This window comes from Sceloporus occidentalis, unplaced genomic scaffold (genome assembly GCF_023333645.1).
Source record: "Sceloporus occidentalis isolate IW3139 unplaced genomic scaffold, rSceOcc1.0.p SCAF_1, whole genome shotgun sequence".
Taxonomy (NCBI): domain Eukaryota; kingdom Metazoa; phylum Chordata; class Lepidosauria; order Squamata; family Phrynosomatidae; genus Sceloporus; species Sceloporus occidentalis.
In genome coordinates, this window is record NW_028316981.1 from 286,274,151 (window position 1) to 286,299,156 (window position 25,006).

The 25,006-nt window shown below is 42.0% G+C and overlaps 2 protein-coding genes across 2 annotated transcripts in view; one reads left to right on the forward strand and one right to left on the reverse strand.

Moving 5' to 3' along the window:
• Positions 1-4,001, reverse strand: part of LOC149324014 (ras-related protein Rab-3C) — a 203,302-nt gene extending 199,301 nt beyond the window's left edge. The window contains exon 1 of the mRNA XM_089495447.1: positions 3,744-4,001. The gene's annotated coding sequence lies outside the window, so the exon portion shown is untranslated. The remainder of the gene's footprint in view (positions 1-3,743) is intronic.
• Positions 4,002-9,608: 5,607 nt separating this feature from the next.
• On the forward strand, positions 9,609-22,155 carry LOC149324015 (serine/threonine-protein kinase PLK2). The gene is made up of 14 exons (XM_089495454.1): positions 9,609-9,891; positions 13,103-13,210; positions 13,384-13,500; positions 13,706-13,835; positions 14,112-14,199; positions 15,035-15,130; positions 15,790-15,988; positions 16,124-16,271; positions 16,723-16,820; positions 18,234-18,354; positions 18,785-19,025; positions 19,119-19,248; positions 19,342-19,452; positions 21,401-22,155. Exons 1-14 carry the CDS (start codon positions 9,637-9,639, stop codon positions 21,590-21,592), a joined length of 2,034 nt encoding a protein of 677 aa, XP_089351580.1. The 5' UTR covers positions 9,609-9,636; the 3' UTR covers positions 21,593-22,155.
• The last annotated feature ends 2,851 nt before the right edge of the window (positions 22,156-25,006 follow it).

Here is a 25,006-nt window from a genome sequence, read left to right on the forward strand (position 1 = left end):
TTTGGCATGAATTTAGAATTGGCCTCCCTAAATCAGAGCCTGGAAAAAGCTACTTTGGGGGATTATAGCTTCCTCAAATCTTCTACTCTGTATAGCCATTTCAGGAGTTGTAATGTGTAATCAAAGTTAACTATTGTTATAAATGTTATTACTGACTTTGAACGGCTTTCTTTTAATTAGATGGGTCCTATTTTCTTATTTACTACTATGGAAAATTGTCACTCATATGTTGGGGATTACCAGCAAATTCTTAGTACACAAGGTTGGCCCTTGAAATTACTTTTATTTTAAGTTAAGGATGAACAAATTAAAAATGAGAAAGATAATAATTTTATTTTAAAAGGAAGTAAAGTTTAATAAGTATTACAGGAACTGAAGGAAAGATAGTGTTAAAATAGATAACAAGGAGTGATACTGATGAAAAAAGGAACTTTTAGTGGACATATGCATAGTAATTATTGTATTTCTGTTTTGGGGTGGGTGCTTGTTTTTCTCTTCCTTCTTGGGTTATTGTCATTAGCATATAATGTATAGTCTGTGTTAATTGTCATTGTTGTTATTAATTATTTATTTGTTTGTTTGTTTTATTTTATTTCAATGCCACCTTCCTCCCAGGAAGGGACCCTAGGTTTCTTACAAGATAAAAACATTTCAAAGCATCACAATATAAAATTTTGAAACAATTAAAATCCCTTATATAAAAAAATATAAGTTGACATAAAAACTTTAAGTTTAAAGTTAACACACATCCCAAATAAGCCACCCTGTCGTGATTTTTAATTTTTTAAAAAGCTTGCCTAAATAAAAATGTGTTCATTTGCTTATGCTAAATAAAATTATTTTTAAGTGTGTGTGTGTGTGTGTGTGTGTGTGTGTGTGTGTGTAGACATTACCAAACTTTGCTGGGGGGGAAATACACTACAAAGGATTATGCCCTTCTGTCTTTAGTTTTTCCATTTTGCATTTTATGCTTTGTCCACATGGTGGTGCAGCAATAAGTACAGAGATGGCCTTTTCTTGTAAGCAGCTGCAAAAGGACACAGGGAGGGATGGGCATTTGTTTTAAGGTTTTGGAACCCATTCATGCATCTTCTATGGGCCACTGCTTCCATTGCAGCCAAGGGCACGAGCAAAAACACTTGCAATTTAGAAAGAAGACAAGCGGCATTTCACAGCTTGTTCCAAATCCTTGATCTGTAACATTAAACAGCAGGATTGAGATGAGGGTGGGAAGAGGGATGCTCTCATTGATTCTGGTCGAAAAAGAAAAAACAACAATAACTTTGAATCTTGTTATGTAAAATCTAGGCCCATACAACAGGCCAAACTAAAGCTGCTTCTGGTCACTTTGGAGGTATGCTGTTTAAATGATGCATGCGTCCTAAGAGTCCAGAAGCCACGCCAAAGCCATGCTCCAGTCCTTAGGACTAGAGTGTGGCTTTGATGTGGCTTCTGGACTCTTAGGACGCAAGCATCATTTAAACAGCATACCTCCAAAGTGAGCCGAAGCAGCTTTAGTTTGGCCTGTCTGTATGAGGCCTCTGTTTCTATTTCCACTAGCACTTTGGAGGTGGCACCAAAAACTTGCAGTATAGCCTCACTGCCACAGTAGTACCAGCCATACCATAACCCAATGGTCTTTTCCCACTTCCCATGTATAGCTGGGGCTTGTAGTTTAGTGTATCACTAGAGCTCTTTGGCAAAGATTTCTAAATGCCTCTGCCTGATATGAAAGGGCTGCTGATATCTGCGACATGAACAGGCTTAGACTGGATCTGCTAATGTTCCTTTCACACTACACAATAAAAAGCACTTTGATTCCATGGTTCCATCGATGGCATCCTGAGATTTGCAGTTTAGGGAGAAGTATTTAAAACTCTCAGCCAGAGAGCTCTAGTGCCTCCTGTTGTTTTGTTGTGTGCCTTCAAGTTGTTTCTGTCTTATGGTGACCCTAAGATGAAGCTGTCATGGAGTATTCTTGGCAGGATATGTCCAAAGGTTTGCCATTACCTTTATCTGAGGCTGAGAGCATGTGATTTGCTCAAGGTATGTCATGCTACTCAACTACAAATCCCAGCATTGCACAGGATGAAGCTGTAGCAGAATCTTGCAGCCTGTAGGGGTCTGTTTCTCTATCTCTCTCCCTCCCTCTCTCTCTTTTTTCTCTCTCTCTTGGCCTAACTTCTACTGTTTGTTCCAGCTGTAAGTGAGATTGTGTTCTTCTCTCCTCTCTGATATTGTCATGAAGGAGAGATCTTCCACTTGACAGATAGCTCCCCAGGCCCAACTGCTAATCCTGTCACATCATTTTGTTACCTCTCTTTTGCTTCTCAGTCACTTTGTTGACTACACCGTCACTAGCACTTTCACCAGTTGTGTTTGCTATTAGAAGGTGTGATAATCAGAGCAAAAATTATGCAACATACGGTTTATATAAAGAAAAATCCATTAAACATCTTCTGCATTTAAAGTATTTCTCGCTGCATTTAAGTTTTTAAATCCCGAATATCTAGCACACATGTGACAGTAAGTCTAATGGATTATGTAGAACACATTTCAAAGGATGTCTTACTAGGACTGCCATATTAACTTGACAAATTGTCATTCTGCTTCTAAACTATGCCTACAGTTTTATAACTAGGCCTGGTTGCTCTATATTTTCCCTTCCTAGGGCTGCATCTGCACTGCAGAATTAGTGCAGTTTGACACTACCTTAACAACCATGGCTCAATCATCTGGAATTCTGTGATTTGTAGTTTTGTAAGATCTTTAGCCTTCTTTTGTCAGACATCTCTGGTGCCACAATAAGCAACAAATCTAAGGATTCCATAGGATGGAGTCATGATGGTTAAAGCCGTGTCATACTGCGTTAATTCTGTAGTGCGGCAGTATTCTAAGGGTGCATCTACACTGTAGAAATAATGCAGTTTGACTCTACTTTAACTGCTATGGCTCCAGCCTACAAAAGCCTGGGATTTGTAGTTTTGAGGCACCAGCACTCTTTGGCAGAGAAGGCTAAAGACCTTTTAAAAATACAAATCCCAGAATTCTACAGGATGAAGCTACAGCACTTAAAGTGGTATCAAACTGCATTATTTCTATAGTGTAGATGCACCCTAAGTATCAAGAGTTTCCCACGTGAAGCAAAGGAAAAAATCAGTATATATAATTTATCTCATCTTTGTAATGGATTTGGTGAGCTTGATTTAATAATTATTTATTTATATTTTTCCGCCTCTCCGAGATGGATCGAGGCGGGATTACAGCCCACTAAAACACATACATCAGTAATAAAGTACATATAAAAATACATTAATAAAAATACAAGTAATCTTAAAAGCTAACCCATTGTCAAGTGGTAATGCAATAGATTCATAGAATGGTCTGAAGGTATCTCTTACATAAGATCAGGTGGGTAAGCTTGCTGGAAGAGATCCATCTTAAGTGCCCTCTTAAACGCCTCCAAAGAGGTAATAAGACAGAACCAAGATTGGATGAGCAGCATTTATGTATCACTTTGATAATCAGCACTGGGGCTTACTAGGAGAGCTATATCTCAACATCTCTTTCAACAATACAGAGACAATAGTAACATGACAATAAACAGGTTCAACATGACGGCCCAGTTCTGGCACTTATGTCACTAATACTTGACTGGTATCTCACTTATGGCTGCCCATCTCATGAGGTATATTGAAGCATGTGGCTCATGCAGTAGGAATGAGAGACTGGATCACACATACCCTGCTTCTCCTGGCTTTCTTGCTGGTCCACCTTCCTGCTGGTCATTGCTCCTAGTCAATCTTTCACCACTGACATCTCGAAGGGAAGAGAAAGCTTAGACAGTCTGCTTGAGAGCCCAGGAAGGATACTAAAAGGAGCATACAGAGTTCTGGTCAAATTTCAGTTCCACAACAACCCTGAAAGGAAGCTTCATATAGGTTAAGAGAGAATGGCCAGCATCATGATGGTGGGGGATTTGATCTCAAAGTTTCCCTAATTCCTCCTATCCAGAGTTCCTCCTATCCTAGTGCAGCACTCCTTGCCCCGTCTTTCCTCAAGCAATCTTCCTCTCCCTTTCCCCTCCCATGGCTCTTGGCATCCTTGTTGTTTGTTCTCATATCAAGACTACCTTGTGGGTGGGCATGGGCACACACAACATGTACTCTGGCACAGCATCATGAGGCAACAAGACAGCCCAGGCTGGGACGCTGGAAGCACTAGGGAGTGCCAAGAGCACAAGACAGGGTCCGGCCCTTATCCAATTTTGAGTTAGTTGTTGATTGAGCAACACAGATTTACATAATTCAGAAGCACATGTTGGATTTCCCCCACTATTAAAGGAGCGTTAAAAAAAAGCAACCAACTTTCTGGGCATCCCATTCTGGTCTGAGGTCTGAGAAACTAGGGCAAAGCATGGGTTTTCTCTTTAGATGTTGATTCTAACAAGATGAAAGGAAAAGAAGTAGCAATTATCATGCCACAGTTAGTAATTTGGTCTGTTGGCTTTGCCAGTCCAGTAGATCTTATCATTCAGTTTCCCAAGCATCTCTAACTAGCACATGTACCAATTTCATAAACCGCCAGAGGTCACTCTTGGTTGCTGTTCTAAATCTACCATCCTAATTGAGGAGTGACTTCATGTCTGAGCTGCAGCAGGTAACCCACCTAGCAACAGCTATGCGATCTTTAAGCTCCCAGGCTCTTCATTGGCAAAGTGAGATGGCTGAAGCCAAACAAAATATGCGTGGAAGACTGACCAAGGATAAAGATTCTGACAAGTTTTGCCTTTTAGGGCATTATATTTTGCTGCATCCCATCTACTGGGGGGGGGGGGGGGGATTTCTTGCTTTCCGATTTTCTTCGCCACAAATCCAGCAAGAGTACTGATTTTTACAAAAGAAAAAGCAAACCTGCCCTTTGTTTTTTTAAACCGGAAAAAGGGATGCTGAGCAGCCAATGGCAATTGCTTTAGGGGATGCGGGAGACATGCATCTCCCTTAGCATGTGACATTTTTACCAATTGTTGGCATTTTGATGCTCAAAGGAAAATGTGATTTTTAAAAAACAAATAGAAAAAGAAAACTGTTAGGGAGGGGACTGGGATGGCAGTGACGCTTTAGAACAATGCTTTGTTGTCTGTGTGGTCCCTCACTGTCCAAATAAAGTGGAGCGAAGGGTTAGTTTCAGAGAGTGGCCAGCCTCACTTTGTCCTTGGATGACCTTGGCATGAGTAACATAGGACCAGGGTGCCGTTCTGTTCCTCTCTGTAACTCAAATCACAAGTGACACAGCCTTGCCTCATTAATGTGGGCCTTGTTAAGCCTCCCAATGTGTTCACCACATGGGCTATTCATTAGAAAGCTATATGGAGGAAAAATGGGGAAACAGAGTAAGGGCATCCTCTCTCTTGCTTTATATACCTGAGACATTAATCCCAGAGATTTATCCTTTGGTGTTGCAGCTGTTGCCCTTCCTGGGAGCTGTGAAGGGCACCTACCCAAACAGGATTCCAATTGTATCTGGCCTCTTGAGATCAACATAAAGTGGCGGCTCCCATTTCAGTGGTGCAACAAATACATCCTTGATTTTATTCCAAACTTTAAAAGAGACATCCAAAGGGCAGATCCTTTTTTCTTTTCTTTTATTGGAAGGGGGTTGGAATCAAATGCTTTTTATAGCCCCTTTAAAGAGTGGAATAAAACCCCAGAGTAGATTCAGCCCCATCCCAAAATGGCCACCACTTGATGGACACTATAGCAGCAAAACACTAGCCAGGTTCGACAGCGTGGTATGTTTGACGCTTTTGTTGGCCGTTTCAGCATTGGGAGCTGTTAAAAGTGCAGGAAGGGTGGGACATTTTATATGATGGAAGACCAAGCAACTTTGAAGTAGGTATTCTTGGAGAGGGTGACTTAGAGCATCTTTTCCTTTCAAGATCAGACTATCAGTGGTTCAACTGGGGCAATTGCTCCAGGCTCCTTACATGTAAAAGACTCAGTGCTGAAGGGAAAAGGTGTTGCCTCTTCCTTTTCCTCAGCCACTTCTTCAATTTCCCAGTACTTCTGCTGTCACTAACATTTTGTGTTACTTGAATAAATGAGTAAAAATACATGGGATGACACTGTCAGCAACAGAAGCTGCTGGGTTGAACATGGGTTCACACAAGAAGATTTCTCTGCTGCTCTCTGTTGTTTTAATATTGTATTGTAATTACTAATTTAACAATGCCACCATACTTAGAATAGAATTCAGTAACAGAGGCATGTTAATCTGGAATATCAGCATGTAAAGGTGTCTTGTGGCATCTTTGAGACTGAATGAAAGAAGGTGTAGCATAAGCTTTCATACATTTGGGTCTACTTCCTCAGATGCATGCATCTAAGGAAGCAGACCATGTCTACGAAAGCTTATGCTACAATGTCTTTTGCTCACTTGGACTGCATCCACACTGCAGAAATAATGCAGTCTGACACCACTTGAACTGCCATGGCTCAATGCTGTGGAATTCTGGGCCACAACAAACTACAAATCCCAGGATCCCATAGCCTTAAGCTGTGACAGTTCAAGTGGTGTCCAACTGCATTATTTCTGCAGTGTGGATGCAGTTGTCTCAAGGGTGCTATAAGAGCCCTTTGCATGCATTCTTAGGTAATGGAATTGTTCCAGGGTGTCCAACCTTCATCCAGCTAGCCAGCTAGATGCTACAGGGAAGCCTTTAAGCAAGGGACTCTGCTGCTTATGCTTCCCAACAACTAGTACTCAAAAGCATATTGTTTTTTGATAGTGGAGGTTGTATAGAGCTATCCAATTAACCATTGCTAGCCTTGAGAAATTGGTCTAATCTCTTTTAAAAGTTGGCCAGGTAGTAGTTAGTGTCATTTCTTATAGCAGACTTGCTGATGTATGTGCAGTGTGAAGACGTACTTCTTTTCTCTTTTCATTCAAAAAGAACTATTTCATACACACACACACACACACACACATGAATGCATGCATGCATCCGTACAATGGCACAAACAAAGGAGGAGGTTACATCAATTGCTTTCTGTGGAAGAGTCAACATCATCACTCCACATACAACGGGTTTAACCAATCATATCTCCTAGCTGATGGAAGGCTCTGTGGGCCAGTGAATCCTTTTGTGAGGAGAAAGTGAAGGAGGTGATTTTCACACACACACCATTTTTTTTCTGCAGCCATATGAAGCTGCCTTTTACTGAATAAGGGCCTTGGTCCATGTAGCCTAGTACAGTTGGCCCCTTGTAGCCACAGATTTCTTATTAATGGCTTTAATATATATATATATTAAAAATATATAATTTCCAAAAGCAAATCTTGATCTTCCCAAAGAATATAAAGAATACCATTTATGTCACACCATTGTATTCAATGGGACTTGAGCATCTATGGATTTTGTTGCCCATCGGAAGTCCTGGAACCAATATCAAGGGCTCATTGTATTGTCATTTCTGACTGGCAGGAGTCTGATAGACATGCATGTCTATCATTCAATAACTTTCCAGCACCTTGATGTCCAGCACATCAGAAACATTTCAAGTCAGGTCACTGCCAGGCTGCAAAGATAGGTTTTTGGAATGAAGTTTGGTCAATGCCAATTGAAATTGTGAATCTCCAGTAGGTACACAATTGTAAATCCAGTTTACAATCCATTGACACTGAACAGGATGTCAGCCTCAAAGTGGTCCAAGAGCTTTTCATAGGATGCTGTTCTGTTTTCAGTTGTGGTTCACTGGTATCCTGTTTTCAGTTACTTAAGTCTAAACACGCTGCAGAAATAATCCAGTTTGAGACTGCTTTCACTGTCCTGGCTAGAGAATTCTGGGAACTCTAGTTTTGTGAGACACTGAGCCTTCTCTGTCAGAGAGCTCTGGTGCCACAACAAACTACTCCCCAGGATTCCCTAGCCCTGAACCAGGGCAGTTAAAGCGGTCTCAAACTGGATTATTTCTGCAGTTTGTTTTGAACCTTTGGACATATTTCCTTGAATGCCCATTTTTCTTAGAACGTCCTCCCTTTTGCAGTGCTTGGTCATTATTTTTATTATTGTTGTTGTTGTTTATTTATATAGTGCCATAAATTTGCATGACATCATCAAAACAACATGCAGTCAGCCCTTCTTATACATGGATTTTTTTATACATGGATTCAAGCATCCACAGTTTGAAAATGTTAAAAAAAGTATACATTTCAAATATCAAAACTTGACTTTCCATTTTTATAAAGGGACACCATTTTGCTATTTCATTATATTTAATGGGACTTGAGCATCCACGGATTTTGTTATCCACGGGGGATCTTGGAACCAAATCCCAGTGGATAACAAGGGTCCACTTTATAACCTGCCTATAGAATCTAAAAGTCATAAAGCATAAAACTATACAAAACTGATTAAGTTGTGCAATTAAAATACAAAACTGTAAAAACACATAATTGTTGTTGTTATCCACCCTCGAGTCGATCTCGGCCCATGGTGACCCTGTAGATGCTCGGGTCCTGCTTGGGTCCTGCAAACTCAGACCTATGACCTCCTTCTTAGAGTCCATCCATCTAGCATGTGGCCTTCCTCTCTTTCTGCTTCCCTCCACCTTTCCTAGCATTAGTTTTTTTCCAGTGAGTCATGCCTCCTCATGATGTGGCCAAAGTACGACAGCCTCAGTCTTGTCATCCAGAGAGATTTCTGGTTTAATCTGTTCTAGGACCCATTTGTTTGCCTTCTTGGCTGTCCATGGTAACCTCAGGACTCTCCTCCAGCACCACATCTCAAAATGAATTGTCTTCCTATCCGCTTTCTTAGCTATCCAGCCCTCACATTCATACATGGCAATAGGGCATACAAATACATATAGTAAAATCTAAACGATGAACAGTATCAAACTAGTGGTCCCTACAAACTGTGTTCTTTAAGGGAATCTTGGACTTCAGCTCCCAGAATACCAGACTATTGGCTAACATGGCTGAGGCTTCTGGGAGCTGAAGTCCAACATCACCTCAAGGGCACAGTTTGGGGACCACTGAACTAGAGTAATGCATCTGAGGAAGCAGAGACTGAAGTCTAGGAAACCTCATGTGCCAATTTCTTTCTTTCAGTGAGTCTCAAGGGTGCTACAAGATCTCTATACTATTATTTTATCATAATATCCAAATACACCTGAGGAAGTAGACTGAAGCCTAGGGAAGCTCATGCTGCCAATTTCTTTCTTCCAGTGAGTCTCAAAGGTACATTATTATTATTATTATTGTTATTATTATTATATCCAAGTGCATCTGAGACCTGAGTCTCAAAGGGGCTACACGCTCTCTCTAGGTAGAGTATCAAATAGAGGATTACACTCCCCCTTCGGCCAGTAACTCAGGCTGGCTAGGCGTCCTCCGTTTCCCGGACGCATCCTCCTGGAGGGTCAGCTGGAAGGTCCATGGAACGCTGCTTCTTTCCCTGGAAGGCGGGGGAGGAGGCGGAGGAGGAGGAGGGGGCGGGCTTAGAATCCGGAGCATTGTGACGCAGCGGGTTCGGAGGCGGGGCCTCCTGGGGCTGTCTATAAAAGCTCCCGCGCAGGGCTTTGGACTCGCACAGCGCAGGAGTGGGGCTGGAGGGAGGGAGGGAAGGTAGGAGGCATGGATCTACTGAGGACTATCGCTTACCAGCCGGGGAGCAGCAACAGCAAGATGAGCGAGCAGGCGCTGGGCAAAGCCTGCAGCGGGGAGGCGCGGAGGAAGAAGGCAGCCGGTGCTGCTGCTGCTGCTGAGGCTTCGGAGCAGCATCCCCATCATCCACTCGCTGCCGCCGCCGCCACTGCTACCGAGATCTCCCGGATTATTACCGACCCCACCACTGGAAGGCGCTACTGCCGGGGGAAAGTCCTGGGCAAGGTAAAGGACTCCGGGTTTAGTTGCCTCGAGCGGCACTGGACCAACCTGGCCAAGAGACTGGGCCTGTCCTGCTTTTCCCGGACCCGTCCTCCATTTCAGCCTCCTCTCCAGAAGGGAACACCCCCCAATGTCCTCCTCGTTGATCAGGACTAATCACTAGAAATCGACATCACCTGTGATCATGCCCTCCATTTTTCTTGAATGTCCTCTATTTTGCCATACCTGAGTTCTCCTTTTGCGGTTAGGGTGGCCAGAGGTCCTCCTCCTTTTCCCGGACCTGTCTTCCATTTCAACCTCCTTTCCAGGAGGGAATGCCCCCCCCCCCATGTCCTCCATGTTGAGCAGGACTAACCGGAAGGAATCGGCATCATCTTTGAGCATGTCCTCCATCTTCCTCCAATGTCCTCCATTTTGCCTTGCCTTTTGTGGTTAGGGTGGCCAAAGGACCTCCTTTTTCCGGACCTGTCCGCCTTTTCTACCTCTTATCCAGGAGCAGTTCCCCAAAGGTCTTCCATTCTGAGCAGAACCAAAAAGAGGAATTGATATTTAATAGTAGTTGGTTTAGCTTTTTTTCTGTCATGTCCTCCATTCTTTCTTTTTCTTACTTGAATGTCTCAACATTTTACACTGCTGAGGACCCGACTCACTACCCCCCCCCCCCCCAATCAGGGTCACCAGGCGTCCTCCTTTTTCTGGACCTGCCCTCCATTTCAGCCAGGAGGGATTCCAAAAGGGCCTCCATTCTGAGCATGGAACAAGAATCAGAAATTGATATCTATATGACTGTTGAGCATGACTAAGAAGCACGAATTGATATTTATATGAGTGTTTTGCACTTTCCTTTGGCCGTGCCCTCCATTATTTTTTCTGGCATGCCCTCCATGTTGTGGCGCTTGGTCCTTCTTGGTGCTTAGGAGACATGGTCACCCTGAACCTGATCTGCCTTCGTTGCCATCCTTGCTTGCACCCTCTTTCTCTTTCTCCTCTCTCTCTCTCTTTCTCTTTCTTCACAGCCTCTCCATCCAACCACACTCTCAGTCCAACCCAAAACAGCCGCCTTCCCTCTTTCTCAGGCACTCCTCCCTATATTTATTTATTTAAAATATCCTCATTAGGATAATGAAGGGCAAGATCACATGCCTTGGATGGACAATCCGGTCCAGTGTGCTTGGAAGCTGAAGTTTAGAATCATAGAATCATAGAGTTGGAAGAGACTGCAAGGGCCATCCAGTCCAACCCCCTGCCATGCAGGAAATCCAGATCAAAGCATCCCCGACAAATGGCCATCCAGCTTCCGTTTGAAGACCTCCAAGGAGGGAGACTCCACTACACTCCTAGGAAGTGTGTTCCACTTGTGTACTGGCAACTGGCCTCACAGCTTTGCCATTGTGTGCCTTCAAGTCATTCCTGGCTTAGAGCAACACTAAGGCGAACCCAATGTCGCGTTTTCTTGACAAGATTTGTTCAGGGGAGGGTTGTCATTGCCATCCCAAATGGCTTGGGCCCAGGATACCTTGAGGACCGCCTCTCCCCATACAATCCGCCCCGCACCCTCAGAACATCTGGGTAACAGCTATTGAGGGTTCCAGGGGCCAGATTAGCCTCCACGACTAGGAGGACTTTTACCATCTCTGCCCCGACCCTCTGGAACTCCCTGCCCATTGAGCTCCGCTCGGCCACCTCCCTGGCCCAGTTTAAAAAGGGGCTGAAGACTTTCTTGTTTAAATCAGCATTCCCTGATACAGGCCCCAACTAGTCCCCCCCCCCCCCCCCCATGTCCAGCAGTGGCAAGCTGGCTAGAATGTTTTTAATGTATTGTTTTAATGTATTTGTAACCCATGTATTTTATGATGTTGTACACCACCCTGGTTATATAGAAGGGCGGTATATAAATAAAATTTTTATTATTATTTTATTTATCCTCTGAGACTGAGAGAGTGTGACTTGCCCAAGGTCAGCCAGTAGGTTTCCGTGGCTGGGATTCCAATCCTGGTCTCCCAGTGTCCTCCTCCGATGCTCAACCATCACATTTATATGTAATTTTCACACAACCCTTGATTCAGTTCTTGGAGTAGTTGCCTGTGAACTTGGCTCACAAGCACACCAGCGTACCCTGGAGAAGATGACTTCACAAAAAGATGGGGAAGGCTCCTGTGCAGCCAACTGCTTCCATATTGGGTGAGGAAGCCCTTGTGTGTCATTGTGGAGGAGAAATACAAGCTGTGTTTTCTGCCCTAGTCAAGGCAAAAACACAAACACAACACAGGCCAAATTGCTAGCTTCAGTTTTCAATAGCTTATGTTTTGCAAGGGGAATTTTTTAAAAAAACAAACATAAAATTTGAAGCTGTCAAATTTTTACTGAATTTCAAGAGTAAGTAATATAACAGTCTTTATAATTAATTATATCCCATTGCACTGTTGTTGGTATTTTTTTATACAGAATCATAACTAAAAAAAACCCACAACAGTGCAATGGAATATAATGAATGATAAAGTCAAATATTATTATATTAGTTACTCTTGGAATATATATGTATATATGTACATTTTCAGTTGTATTTTTAGAAGAGTTTTACAAAAACAAACCTCTAAAACTGTGTCCCCACAAAGTCAATATTGCACCCCACTGAGGTCTATAAAACTGTGCCCCCGAAAAAGTCAATACTGCACCTCACTGATTATGCACCCTAGGCGGCTGTCTAGTAGGTTTAATGATATCACCAGCCCTGAATACAGCTATTTTATTTGCATCTCTTTCTTGCTGCATGCACATGCAGCAGAAAGCTATCATCTGCTGCACTTTTCCTCCGGTGTGTGGGGTGAGGTAGACAATGGTGTTGCAAAAAGAGTAGGATCATTGTAGGGAAACAGCTGGCTTCATACGAGATGGCCAATGAGGGAAAGGCAGGTAGCTATTGTGCTACACACATTTTAATAATTTTTGCCTTATCCTTCAAGGATCTGCCTGTGTTGTAGACTGAAAGAAGAGCATAGCTGAGAGCTGATGTTTAAATGCTTGGACCAAAGATCAGAACCATTCCTGTTGCTCACAAAATGGCTTGCACTCATTTGCCATGTTCTCTGTTGTTCCCAGTTGCAGCCTTGGCTCATTGTGATTTCTCGGCAAGGCAAGGGTGGGGAAATGGGAGAGAAAATATCTTTTCCTGCGCTGTCACACCTAATATGCTTTGTCTGTCTTGTCTCTTCAGGGTGGCTTTGCAAAATGTTATGAGATGACTGATCTGACAACAAGCAAAGTCTATGCTGCAAAGATCATTCCTCACAGCCGAGTCGCTAAACCTCATCAAAGGGAAAAGGTGTGTGTATATATATTTTGGCTCTGATGACATGACTTTCAGGAATCTCTTTATGTGCTTTGGTGGCCCTTCCCTCTTCCTTCTCCAGTGGCTTACTCACGTGTAAGTTCTCTCTTCTTCCCAGGGGCATCAGTGCCAATAATGCTTTTGTTCTCCTTTCCCATTTTCTCCAGATTGATAAAGAGATTGAGTTGCACAGGATGCTCAATCACCGGCACATTGTGCAGTTCTACCACTACTTTGAGGACAAAGAGAACATTTACATTCTCCTTGAGTACTGCAGCCGAAGGGTGAGCATCAGTTTGGAGAAATCCAGTATTCACTTTCACAGCACCGGCAGCTAATGTAAAATGTTTAATATGTAAAAGGTATCTTCCATAGCTTCTCTAGGTCGTCCTTTTTTGCATTAACTCTAGCGTTTTTATGTATCCTAAATCTTAGGGGTGTGCTCAATTGGGTGACTTAGTTTGTGGGTCTTTCTCCTCTTCCCATCAGTCTATGGCTCACATTTTGAAAGCACGGAAGGTCTTGACAGCACCAGAAGTACGATACTACCTCAGGCAGATTGTATCAGGACTAAAATACCTTCACGAGCAAGAGATCTTGCACCGGGATCTGAAGCTAGGTAAGATGATGTCTTCTCCCAGTCACTTTCCTGAAGGAGCAGAGCTTTTGTCATAAACCTTATTGCTGTTAAAACTGCACTCGCAGAGATTAATTGATGGGATCAGCTTATTCCGCAAGGGAGTTCTGGAATGCTTGAGTAAGAGTATTAAGTACTCATTCATAAAAGAATGAACAGCTCAGCTATGTGCTGGCCTCCTTGAGGCGCATGTCAGTACTTGTCTACTGAATTACTGTGCTGCTCTGGACTCAATTGGCTTTTCCTTTATGTCTGCAGGTAACTTCTTCATTAATGATGCTATGGAGTTGAAAGTGGGTGACTTTGGGTTGGCAGCGAGGCTTGAACCATTGGAGCACAGGAGACGGTAAGGGTTTGAGAAGGAGAGCAATTACCTAGTTACTTTTTCTACTGCCTTCTAGCTTCCAGTTTTCCCTTGAATAATGTTTAGAGAGTTAACTCCTAGTTTATCTACAGTAGTGGAAGATACTGGCTTTTGTAATGTGTAATTGTTTTCTGACATAATCCAATAGATTTCCACATATGTGGTTAAATAGACTGGATACCTAGTCCTCAGGTACTTCAACAAAGGATTGCTGTAATGATAGGGACTGGATGGCTGTTGTGATCCCTTCCAGCTCTATGATTCTGTACTCTGCTGCAGTTACTATCAGTTCATGCCAATTTAGCCGGGGGGGATGATGGAATCTACCATCCAGCAATATCTGGAGGACACATCACTATTGCTGCTTCAGTTGTCATTTTTTGCTGACTTGCTCCCGCCCATTGCAATAGCACATACACATAAACAGCACATTTGGAGAAGATGAATGTGGAGTTACATAGCTAATCCTCCATCACTGTAACTGTATTAGGTTTCAGCAGTAATAGGGAAACTGCAGTATGCGGAATCATTGCACAGTTTGTTTCTTGCAACTGGACTCTATAATGTTACAAGCATGCCCATGAGAGGATGGAGTAGCTAAATCATGGCAGTTGTAAAAGGTTAACATGGAATCTGCCCAAGAGATGTCTAAAGTTACAGCCTCTTGATCAAACTGAGGTTCTAGTTAAAACATGTCCACCAATGCCTTTGGTTTCATGAATGCACATAAAACAGCTGTGTTTTCTAAGCTGAGAAGGCTGTTTTTTCCTTTTGACTGGATGGATTTTAATTCTCCATTGTATTTTCTTTTCTTCAGAACAATCTGTGGCACACCAAATTATCTTTCCCCAGAAGTACTTAACAAACAAGGCCATGGCTGTGAATCTGATATATGGGCCTTAGGCTGTGTCATGTGAGTATCTGAAAAGTACTGAATAGGATTTTTAAGCATAGGCATGATACAATGATTCCCCCACCCCCTTGGTCCCTTCACTTAGTAACTGTGCACTGTTACAAACTATGTGATCTATAAATGACACCAGTTAAGGATTTCAGAATTTCTGATTTCACATTTACTTCTGTTAGTTATGTGGGAGGACAAGAACTGATGCGGGACATGGAATCTTATTCTTCTGAGAAGTGGAAATGGGATGGAGCAGAACTTGCTCGTCAGATTACAGGATTTCTGAATACACAGAGAGTTGCTTAAGGCTGAGTCTGACCATTGGCTCACTTAATATAGTTCTCTCATGGCTAACTGGCTAGAGCAATTTCAAGCAGAAGTCCTTCTCATCTTCTCTATCCCACCCCTGACAACCATTTTACCTTAATGACAAGGATGGAATCCAGTGGCTTCTGAATACAAAGCCTGTACTCCATGAATGTGTTACAGGCCATCCATTGCCCACTCTCAGTAGCCATTTGCTGAAATGGGGATGCTGAATTAGATAGCTAGGCTAGAATCCTGTTGGTAACTTATGCTTTATTAGACACAATGATTTGAAAAATACTGTTGCCCAGAGGCAACCTAGTAAAATTGAAATAATGAGAGTTTATTTCCTTTCTTGACAGGTATACAATGCTGCTGGGAAGGCCTCCGTTTGAAACAACTAATCTAAAGGAAACATACAGGTGTATAAGGGAAGCAAAATACTCCTTGCCATCATCTCTCTTGCCTCCTGCAAAACACTTGATTGCAACCATGTTGTCAAAAAACCCTGAAGATCGCCCCAGCTTAGATGACATTGTTCGGCATGACTTCTTTTTGCTGGTATGTACCCTGTTTTGGTGGGTTTTTGTTTTTTTTTCATTTTGCAACTTGGGGTAGTAGCTGTGTTTTTGCCTTGTTCAGAATATAGCCACCACCTTGCTGACAGACGGATTTTAATATGTCTTGTTTCCTCAGGGCTTCACACCAGACAGGCTTCCAGCTAGCTGCTGTCATACAGTTCCTGACTTCAACTTGTCAAGCCCTGCAAAGAATTTCTTCAAAAAGGCTGCTGCAGCTCTCTTTGGGGGCAAGAAGGAAAAAGCAAGATATTTCGACACACACAGTATGTATCTGTTTATGACTGGGTAGAAATTGCTGCACACCTGTTTCTTACTCACAGTATATTTGTAGCAACCTCTTAGAAGGTTCAGTTGCCTTCCCCTTCGGCTATGTGCCAGGAGCAAGTACTTTAATTCTAAACTACAGCCACTTCTGAAGGCTTGTGCATGCTGGGTGCAGAAACAGCCAGGCTTTGTCAACAGGCAGCAGAGGCAATCTGGTATGCCAGCTTTATTATTGGCCACATGCTGTCATTCCTGTTCTGCCCACTCATTATTGGTGCTGTCTTGGTTATAATTGCATGTATCTCTCTGGTCACCAAGAAAAACAGTAGCAGTGACTTCATTGAAGTAGCAAGAGGGTGTGCTCTGGGAAATAGAGCCGGAAATCTCAAATACCAGACACACAGTGGTATGGCATAAAAACTTACATTTTTACAATGTTCTTTTCTTCAGATCGACTTGCTAAAGAAGATGAAGAAATATATAAGCTTAGACATGACTTGAAAAAGACCTCAATCACCCAGCCGCCTCTGAAACACAGACTGGAGGAGGTAGGTGTAATCACATGTAGTAATTACGAGAGCACTGGAAAGTTATTCAGGACTAATGTCCCAGAATCATCTAGCCAGTGTGGGAGTTGTGGTCCAAAAGTAACTCTGACAGATTCTGATAATTGGTATACTTCTGCAATGGGCTGATTGTCATCGCTGAGTAGAACTAAAAATGAGTGGCTAGCAGTTCTTCCCATGGAGACAACTTGGCAATAACCTCGTTTCACGGATGTTGTAGCCTATGACATCTGTCTGAGGGATCTCTGTGCTTCGGTTGACTCCAGAACCTATTAGCACAAATCATTGAGTATTTGTGTGTCTGTGCTCTGCACTGCAATATATTTTGAGATGCAGCTGAGTATCCCATCTCTCATCCTTGGAAGGGTTTTAGCTTAAGATAAACCTGTGATTGAAAATGTCAGTGTGCTCAAACTGTGTTTACAAACACAGAAACACTCCCTTTGAAACACATCTGTAGTGCTAGGGGCCTAGTACTTGGATGCTGGTAGTGGCAATACAAAAACACACTTTTGTTTATAGTCACAAAGTTGGTTAAAAGTACAAAATGACAAACACTCCAAACCTAAATGCCAAAGCCACCTTGGATCCCATCCCAGGAGATAGGTGTGACATAAATCCAATAAAGAAACAAAATAAAAATATTCTTATGCGTTGTTCATTGAGTAGACCTGTTTCCAACATATTTGGTTGTGATCAGAATTACTTTTTTTGGACTGTAACTCCCTGAATCTAGCTAGCCCAGTCATTCAAGCTGTAGTCCAAAAAGTTAACTCTGCTAGGCCCAGGAATGCAAGCTATAGCAGCCTTCCCAGTCTGGTGCCCTCCAAATGTCTTGGGCTGCTACTTCTATACTGCTACAGTTTGACTATGGGATTATAGGAGTGATACTGAAACATATCTGGAGGGCAATATCTTGGGGAAGACTCTGTTAGACTGAGAGAAATTATACTCTGGGGCTGAGCAGTAGGTAGTTATTTTCCTTCCCAAGCACTGAGGTGATGAGGAGATAGAATGCAGAAGCAGGTTTTACTTGAATGAGTTTTTTAACATATATGCATAGAAATGAGTAAATGCAAGCTATCTGTTACCATGGGTGACAGGCTATAGAATGAGTGATGGCACCAGTGGGTTGAACACCAAAAAATGATTGTCCACCTTTGAGACAAGATGATCTTGTTTTTCATGATGGAAACCCTCATACTGAGTTCATATGAAGTGCAGAGATGCACAATTAATATTTTGGCTGTGTGAAAGCCTTCCGAACTCTTGTTCAGTGATAAGCCTTTCCACCTCCCATCTTCAAGAATAAAGTAGAAGAAGCAGTTTGTTTCTGGGATGTGTAGGAAGCTGTTGCTGGCTGTTGGAATCTACATGGTGTTCTCTTTCTTTCAGGAGATCCAGCCTCCCAACACCACTGTAGCCAAACCTAGCATATTAACAGAAGCTAAACAAATAGATGCTATCCGGATGATAGTTCGAGGAACTCTGGGAAGTTGCAGTAGCAGCAGTGAATGTAAGTATGACACATGGCTTCTACTGTATCAACATATGCAGAGTAGGTGGAGGTTTTTTTTAGCCCGTACATCAAGGAACAGTGTGAAATAAATCCCAGGAAATCACATTATGTCCCACGCCCTTTATACCATAATGATGAGGTATATCAGTGGTAAATGATAGGTTATATCAGTGGCAAATTTGTTGGAAAAGTCATGGAACTAGCATGCTTTCCCTAAAGAACCTTAAAAACTGATGTGAATACTGAATATGCTGGTAAATCTCCCACTCATCCAGTCCAGTAAAGTGCAGTATGATTTCTGTAGTAAGGATCTTCACATATTTATTAAGCATAATTGGAGAGAATAACCCAGAAAAACTAAATATGGTAGAATCGCTCCAAACTTTTGTTTCAAAAACCATGAACATGTCTTCTTTCCCCCTCCCAGGCCTTGAAGATAGTACAATGGGAAGTGTAGCAGACACTGTTGCAAGAGTGCTGCGTGGATGTTTGGAGAATATGCCAGAATCGGACCACATTCCCAAGGAACAGCTGACAGCCTCTTTCCAGTGGGTCACAAAATGGGTGGACTATTCAAATAAATATGGCTTTGGCTATCAGCTCTCGGACCACACTGTGGGTGTTCTCTTCAACAATGGTGCTCACATGAGTCTTCTTCCAGACAAAAAGTAAGTGGCTGGCTTGTATAAATCCGGGCTGTTACCTGATGATTCCCCTTTTCTTCATCTTAAATCTAACCCTTTTCACTCTTTGCCTTGCAGAACAGTCCACTACTATGCAGAGCTTGGTCAATGCTCAGTTTTCTCTGCTACAGATGCCCCTGAGCAATTCATTAGCCAAGTGACTGTCCTGAAATACTTTTCTCACTACATGGAAGAGAACCTCATGGATGTAAGTTGTGGGGATGAACGATCTGGAAGCCTTTTTTTGGATGACTTGGTATGGCAAACTCTGCTCTAAGCAATGTGTTTTTCTCCATTTTAGGGAGGGGACCTCCCCAGTGTAACAGATGTCCGGAGACCCAGGCTTTACCTCCTGCAGTGGTTAAAATCTGACAAGGCGTTAATGATGCTCTTTAATGATGGCACATTTCAGGTATGCTGTGTTATTTTTCAGCATCTCTCAATTTGCTGGCACACACAGATGTTAAGACACATGCAAGTACTATTGTGTAAAAAGCATGAACAGTCTTAAAGCTCTTACTGCAACTGGATGTTACAGCAGATAGCAAACCAAGACCATTAAATGACTACAGGAAGGTGGTGACTGCTTACTAGTCTTGTTGGGCAAAAGTACAAGTACCACAAATAAAGAAGGCCAGCTACAAGTGTACAAACGTCCATAGGCAAAAAACAAAACAAAAAAACACCCAAACCTTGGCTGTACAAATTAAGTACAGCCTGCAGTGATTCTAGGCAATTCTTAAAATCAAGAAACATAATTTAAAGCAACATATAATTATACTCTCATCTTTGGACTCATGGCTTAAATGCAAACTACAACAGATTGAACACATCTGATCTTCTGAGATTTCAGATGTGAGGCATTCATGGCTTTTTTGTTAGTATTTGGATGGGAGACCATCAGGGGACAGCAGGCATGTTCAGTTAGAGCTAGGAAAGAATCCTGCTTGAAACCCCAGAAAGCCATTGCTAGTCAGAATTGACAGAACTGGGCTGAATGGACTGATGCCTTGACTCAGTATAAGGCACCATCCTACTTTCCATTTTTTTATTCTCAGACTAGACCCATTGAATCTCTGAGAACTTGGTCATTTGGTATTTATAGAAGTTCAATTGGATTTAATGGGCTGACTCTAGCTGTTCATGTAGTTCTTTCTGCCATGTGCTGGGAACTTAAGGGATGAGGTTTTTTTATTATCCCTTCTTGTGACTCTTATGTGAGGCATCATAGTATGCTATTGGGGTAGAAGAAGAGTCAAGGGGATTGACCCAGTTGGTCTGTTAGATGACCGGGGGGGGGGGGGGGGGAATAAAAACAAAAACATACCCCTTATTCATTTATTTTTTGAAAACATCAGCTTTTTAAATACAGTGGACCTTTGTTATCCACTGGGGTTTGGTTCCAGGATCCCCCATGGACAGCAAAATCTATGGATGTTTGAGTCCATTAAATATAATGGTACAAAAATGGTATCCCTTATATAAAATGGAAATTTAAGGTTTTCTATTTGGAATTTATACTTTTCTGGAATATTTTCAAGCTGTGGATGCTTTAATCCATGGATAAAGAGGGCCAACTGTAATGACTTAAAAGTAAATCTGAATCTAATATTTACAAAATTGGTCAGCTTACATTTGTAATCTCTTGTAACTTAAATATGCCCATCTATCAGAGTTAAATGCAAATGACATTACAATGAAAGATTTCTTCTACCAGTCTATCACCTGCAATTAAGCATCATGGGTTATGTTGTTATGGATCTTATTGAGCTTACTACTGGACTTGATGAAATAAGTAATTGTGGGTGCTACAGTTGAGTAGATGTTCTACTGTACTGTAGGAAGGTCTTTCTGTACAGCCAGTATGGATCATTCTGTAGTCTTGTCCTACCTGAGTTTTAAATATAGACAGCATGGTTATATACAAGTAAATCCACTTCCTAGCATGAGACTTACCCCCTCTAAATACATAAGATTTAGATAGCTCTTGAATCTAAGAATCCAAACAGACCTCATCCTTTCAGCAGGTATAGTTCAGCAGTTCATGACCAAACCTCCTTTATTATGCTGCAATAACTCTACTAGTTACAAAAACATACACCTTATGTGTTTACAGCAACTAGTTAGTATGTTTGCATGTTCAGGAAATATGAATATGTAAAATAGGAAATGTGGATTAAAATTCACTGAGCAGAGACCCATTTAAATCAATCCACCCAGAGTGGAGCCCTGCAGAGCAAGCATTTAGCTGACAAGCTGCTGAACACAGTGGATTGCCAAAGATAATGTGTGTAAAACATGCTCATGTCTAAAAGGCTGAAACAAAATGCATTAAGCTGCATATCTTAATTCCTTGACAGGTGAACTTCTACCATGATCACACAAAAATCATCATTTGCAACCAAAACGAGGAGTATCTGCTTACATACATCAATGAAGACAGGTTATCGACAACATTTCGCTTAACAACTCTTCTGATGTCTGGGTGTTCACTGGAGTTAAAGCATCGAATGGAATATGCATTGAATATGCTGTTGCAAAGGTGTAATTAAAAGAACTTACCTAAAACCAAAAGGACGTCTCTCGCTGAAGTCTACAGCGGCGGCAGTTGGGGGAGGGAAAGTCGAGTATGATCATGAATGAGAAGTAGGGACTGGTACGAACACTTATCTCATCTTGTGTGCTGGGCTGGGACCAGACATGGAGCCTTTGATCTTCTTTGTTGGATTAATGGTGTGACGAGGAATTCTTTGGAATGCAGATTTTTGTTTTTGGTTGGCACCCTTCTGAAGAGATGAGTTGGACTTGAAGCTCCGCAACAAACTGTTCTGATGGAGGACTTAAACTGTGAATAACACTCAGAATTGGGAGGGAGGGAGATCTGGTTGTGGAATAACTGTAAGTGAGCAGCTTATAGCTGCTTAACTGTGAACTATGGCCATACGTTTCCTCTTATTTCTTCCAAGGACTGATCACACTTTTGGCTGGCAAAGTGCATTCCTTGTTGATAATTTTTTTATTTATTACAGCCTAAAGTGAAGTATTTATTATACACTTTTTTTTTGTAACTGTGATTTTTAAATAAACTTTTGTTGGCAATAAAGATTGGGGAAAACCTGAAGCAATGGTTTCAGTATGCCTTTACTATTTTATGTGCATCTCCTTGGTAGAACTGCTTTCCAGGGTCAATGAAGTAAACTTCTTCTTTTGTTTGGTCCCAGGAGCAAATGATTCTTTACTGAGATGGGCTGGACTATATGTTGTCCTTTTATATCTACCAACATGGGATGATACACTGCTATGCTGAATAATACAGCTCTGTGCAATTTACACAAAAATGGTGGATATGTTTTGTAGGCTAGTTTCAAACAGTCTCTTCATCAGAAATCCTTCACCAGGCCTGCAATGCTACACCCACTAACCTGAGAGTAAGTTCAACTGAATTCATTGGTGCTTGCTTCTGAGGAAGTACAGGATTCCAATGCATTGCAGCTCTCAGTACTGCAAAAATCTCATTTGAAACATAGCAGATAGAGATATTGGAGTTGTCATTGGCTGTGTGAACTAGAGTTGGATGGAAGCTGCAAACGAAAAAAGAATAATCTACAAGGATCTACATAACCTACCTTTGTGCCAGAGCAATAATTCTCAACCAGGAAGGCTCCAGATAGTTTGACCAACTCCCAGAATTCTCAGTCATTGGCTATGTGACAGGTATCTCTGGAAGGTAAAGTCCAAAAATACCCAGAGTTTTCCAACTGTTTGAGAAACACTGCTCTTAAACAGCATTTTTCATCCCAATATTTCGTTGGCATAATACTTTTGTACTGGAAACTTGACAAACACTGCAGTCCACTAGGCATTTTTTTATTTTTTTAAAAAGAACAAACATCTGCATAAAACCTGGCTAATACAAAAATCAAACAAAGCAGAATAGTGAATTCAAAGTTCTACATAGGAATACTACATGAGAGACATTTTAGAGAAGTGTTTGGGGTTTTGTGCATTTTTGCTTCAGATGAGAAGATAATATAGTAAATGTGTGCAAATGGCGTGCTGAAACTAGAATGTCCAAGCAATTTACTTGTATAGGTTCAGCAGTTACGAATGTATTGAGGGAGAAACAAAGTCTAGAAGGGAGATGCTCAGCATTTCCATCAAAACATGAAATATGCCCCCCCCCCCCCCCCGCGCTCATAGCTCAATTTCCCTTGTGTGTCTAGATTTTGACACAAAGGCATACCACGGAAATGACAAACCACAACAAAATAGGTTATACAGCATGTGTCTCAAAGGATAGGAAAGCAGTTATGGGGTATGTGGATAACTGGCCAATAGGTTATCCATGTGAGATTTCCTTGTGTCATAAATCCTTGTCTAAAGCATGGTAGGGAAACCTGTGGTTGTCTGGATGTTATGGACATCTCCATTCCAAAGCTTCAGCCAATGTAACCACTAGCAAACTGTTGTGGGACACCAAAACATTTGTAGGACCAAAAGTTCCCCAGTCATCACATAAGGAAGAATTTATAAAATAATATTTATCTAAATGCTCAAAGCTAAAAAAAGTTGAAAGGGATGTGATCTGCACAAGGTACAATGGGGTGAGCTAGGAGCAATCTCCATGCTTTTAGAGCAGCCCATTTCTTAGGTGTTGCTTTTATGAAGAAAGAAAGCCACTGGCTTCCTATATTAATGGTCTGATGTCTACTCATTTTTCTCCATCTGACTGTTCATAAACATCTCTCTGTACTTGGCCAAGAAGGGATTAGTAGAACCATCAATATAGTCTTTCAAGCTTGAATTTTGTATCTCCCAAACATAAGAGCAAGGTTACAAAGGACCACTAGGTTTCTATTTCCATCCTTGTTCAAGCTGGAACAACTTTTCATGTTCTGTGTGGTTGAGATTAGAAAAGGCTTAGTTTGCTTTGCTTAAATTTGCCGATAGATCTATTACTGTTTCCTATTCCAGGGCTCTCATTTGATGCTGTCACTTTGCCAAACAGGTTGTTTCACTTTCAAGTGTGCTTTCAATGATGTTAGATGTTGCCAAGATGCTGCTGTTCTCTAAATTATACAGAATTAAGGGCCTTGGGAGGGTTAGAGTACATATTTTACTATCTTGTGTAGGCTGATGAAGGCCTTCCAGGATGCCCCAAATATATTTTGTTGCCAGAGATGGTGCAGCAAATGGTGCAGCCACTGAGAAGGCCCTATCTTGTTTACCCGCCAACCATACCTGTGAAAGCAGTGGGACTCAAATAAAGATAGGGTCAGTTCTGAAACACAGCATAGCTTTTTGCTGTTCTTTCTTTCTTTCTTTTACAAAAAACACCCTATCTTCTCATAGAATCATAGAATCATAGAGTTGGAAGAAACTGCAAGGGCCATCCAGTCCAACCCCCTGCCATGCAGGAAATCCAGATCAAAGCATCCCCGAAAGATGGCCATCCAGCCTCCGTTTGAAGACCTCAAGGAGGGAGACTCCACTACACTCCGAGGAATTGTGTTTCACTGTCGAACAGCCCTTACTGTCTGGAAGTTCCTTTTAATGTTGAGGTGGAATCTCTTTTCCTGCAGCTTGCATCCATTGCTCCGGGTCCTGTTCTCTGGAGCAGCAGAAAACAAGCTTGCTCCCTCCTCAATATGACATCGTTTCAAATATTTAAACAGGATTATCATATCACCTCTTAACCTTCTTTTCTCCAGGCTAAACATCCCCAGCTCCCTAAGGCGTTCCTCATAGGGCATGGTTTCCAGACCCTTCACCATTTTAGTCACCCTCCTTTGGACATGCTCCAGTTTCTCAATGTGCTTTTTGAATTGTGGTGCCCAGAACTGGACACAATATTCCAGGTGGGGCCTGACCAGAGCAGAATATAGTGCCGCTATTACTTCTCTTGATCTAGACACTATACTTCTATTGATGTAGCCTAAAATCGCATTGGCCTTGTTAGCTGCTGC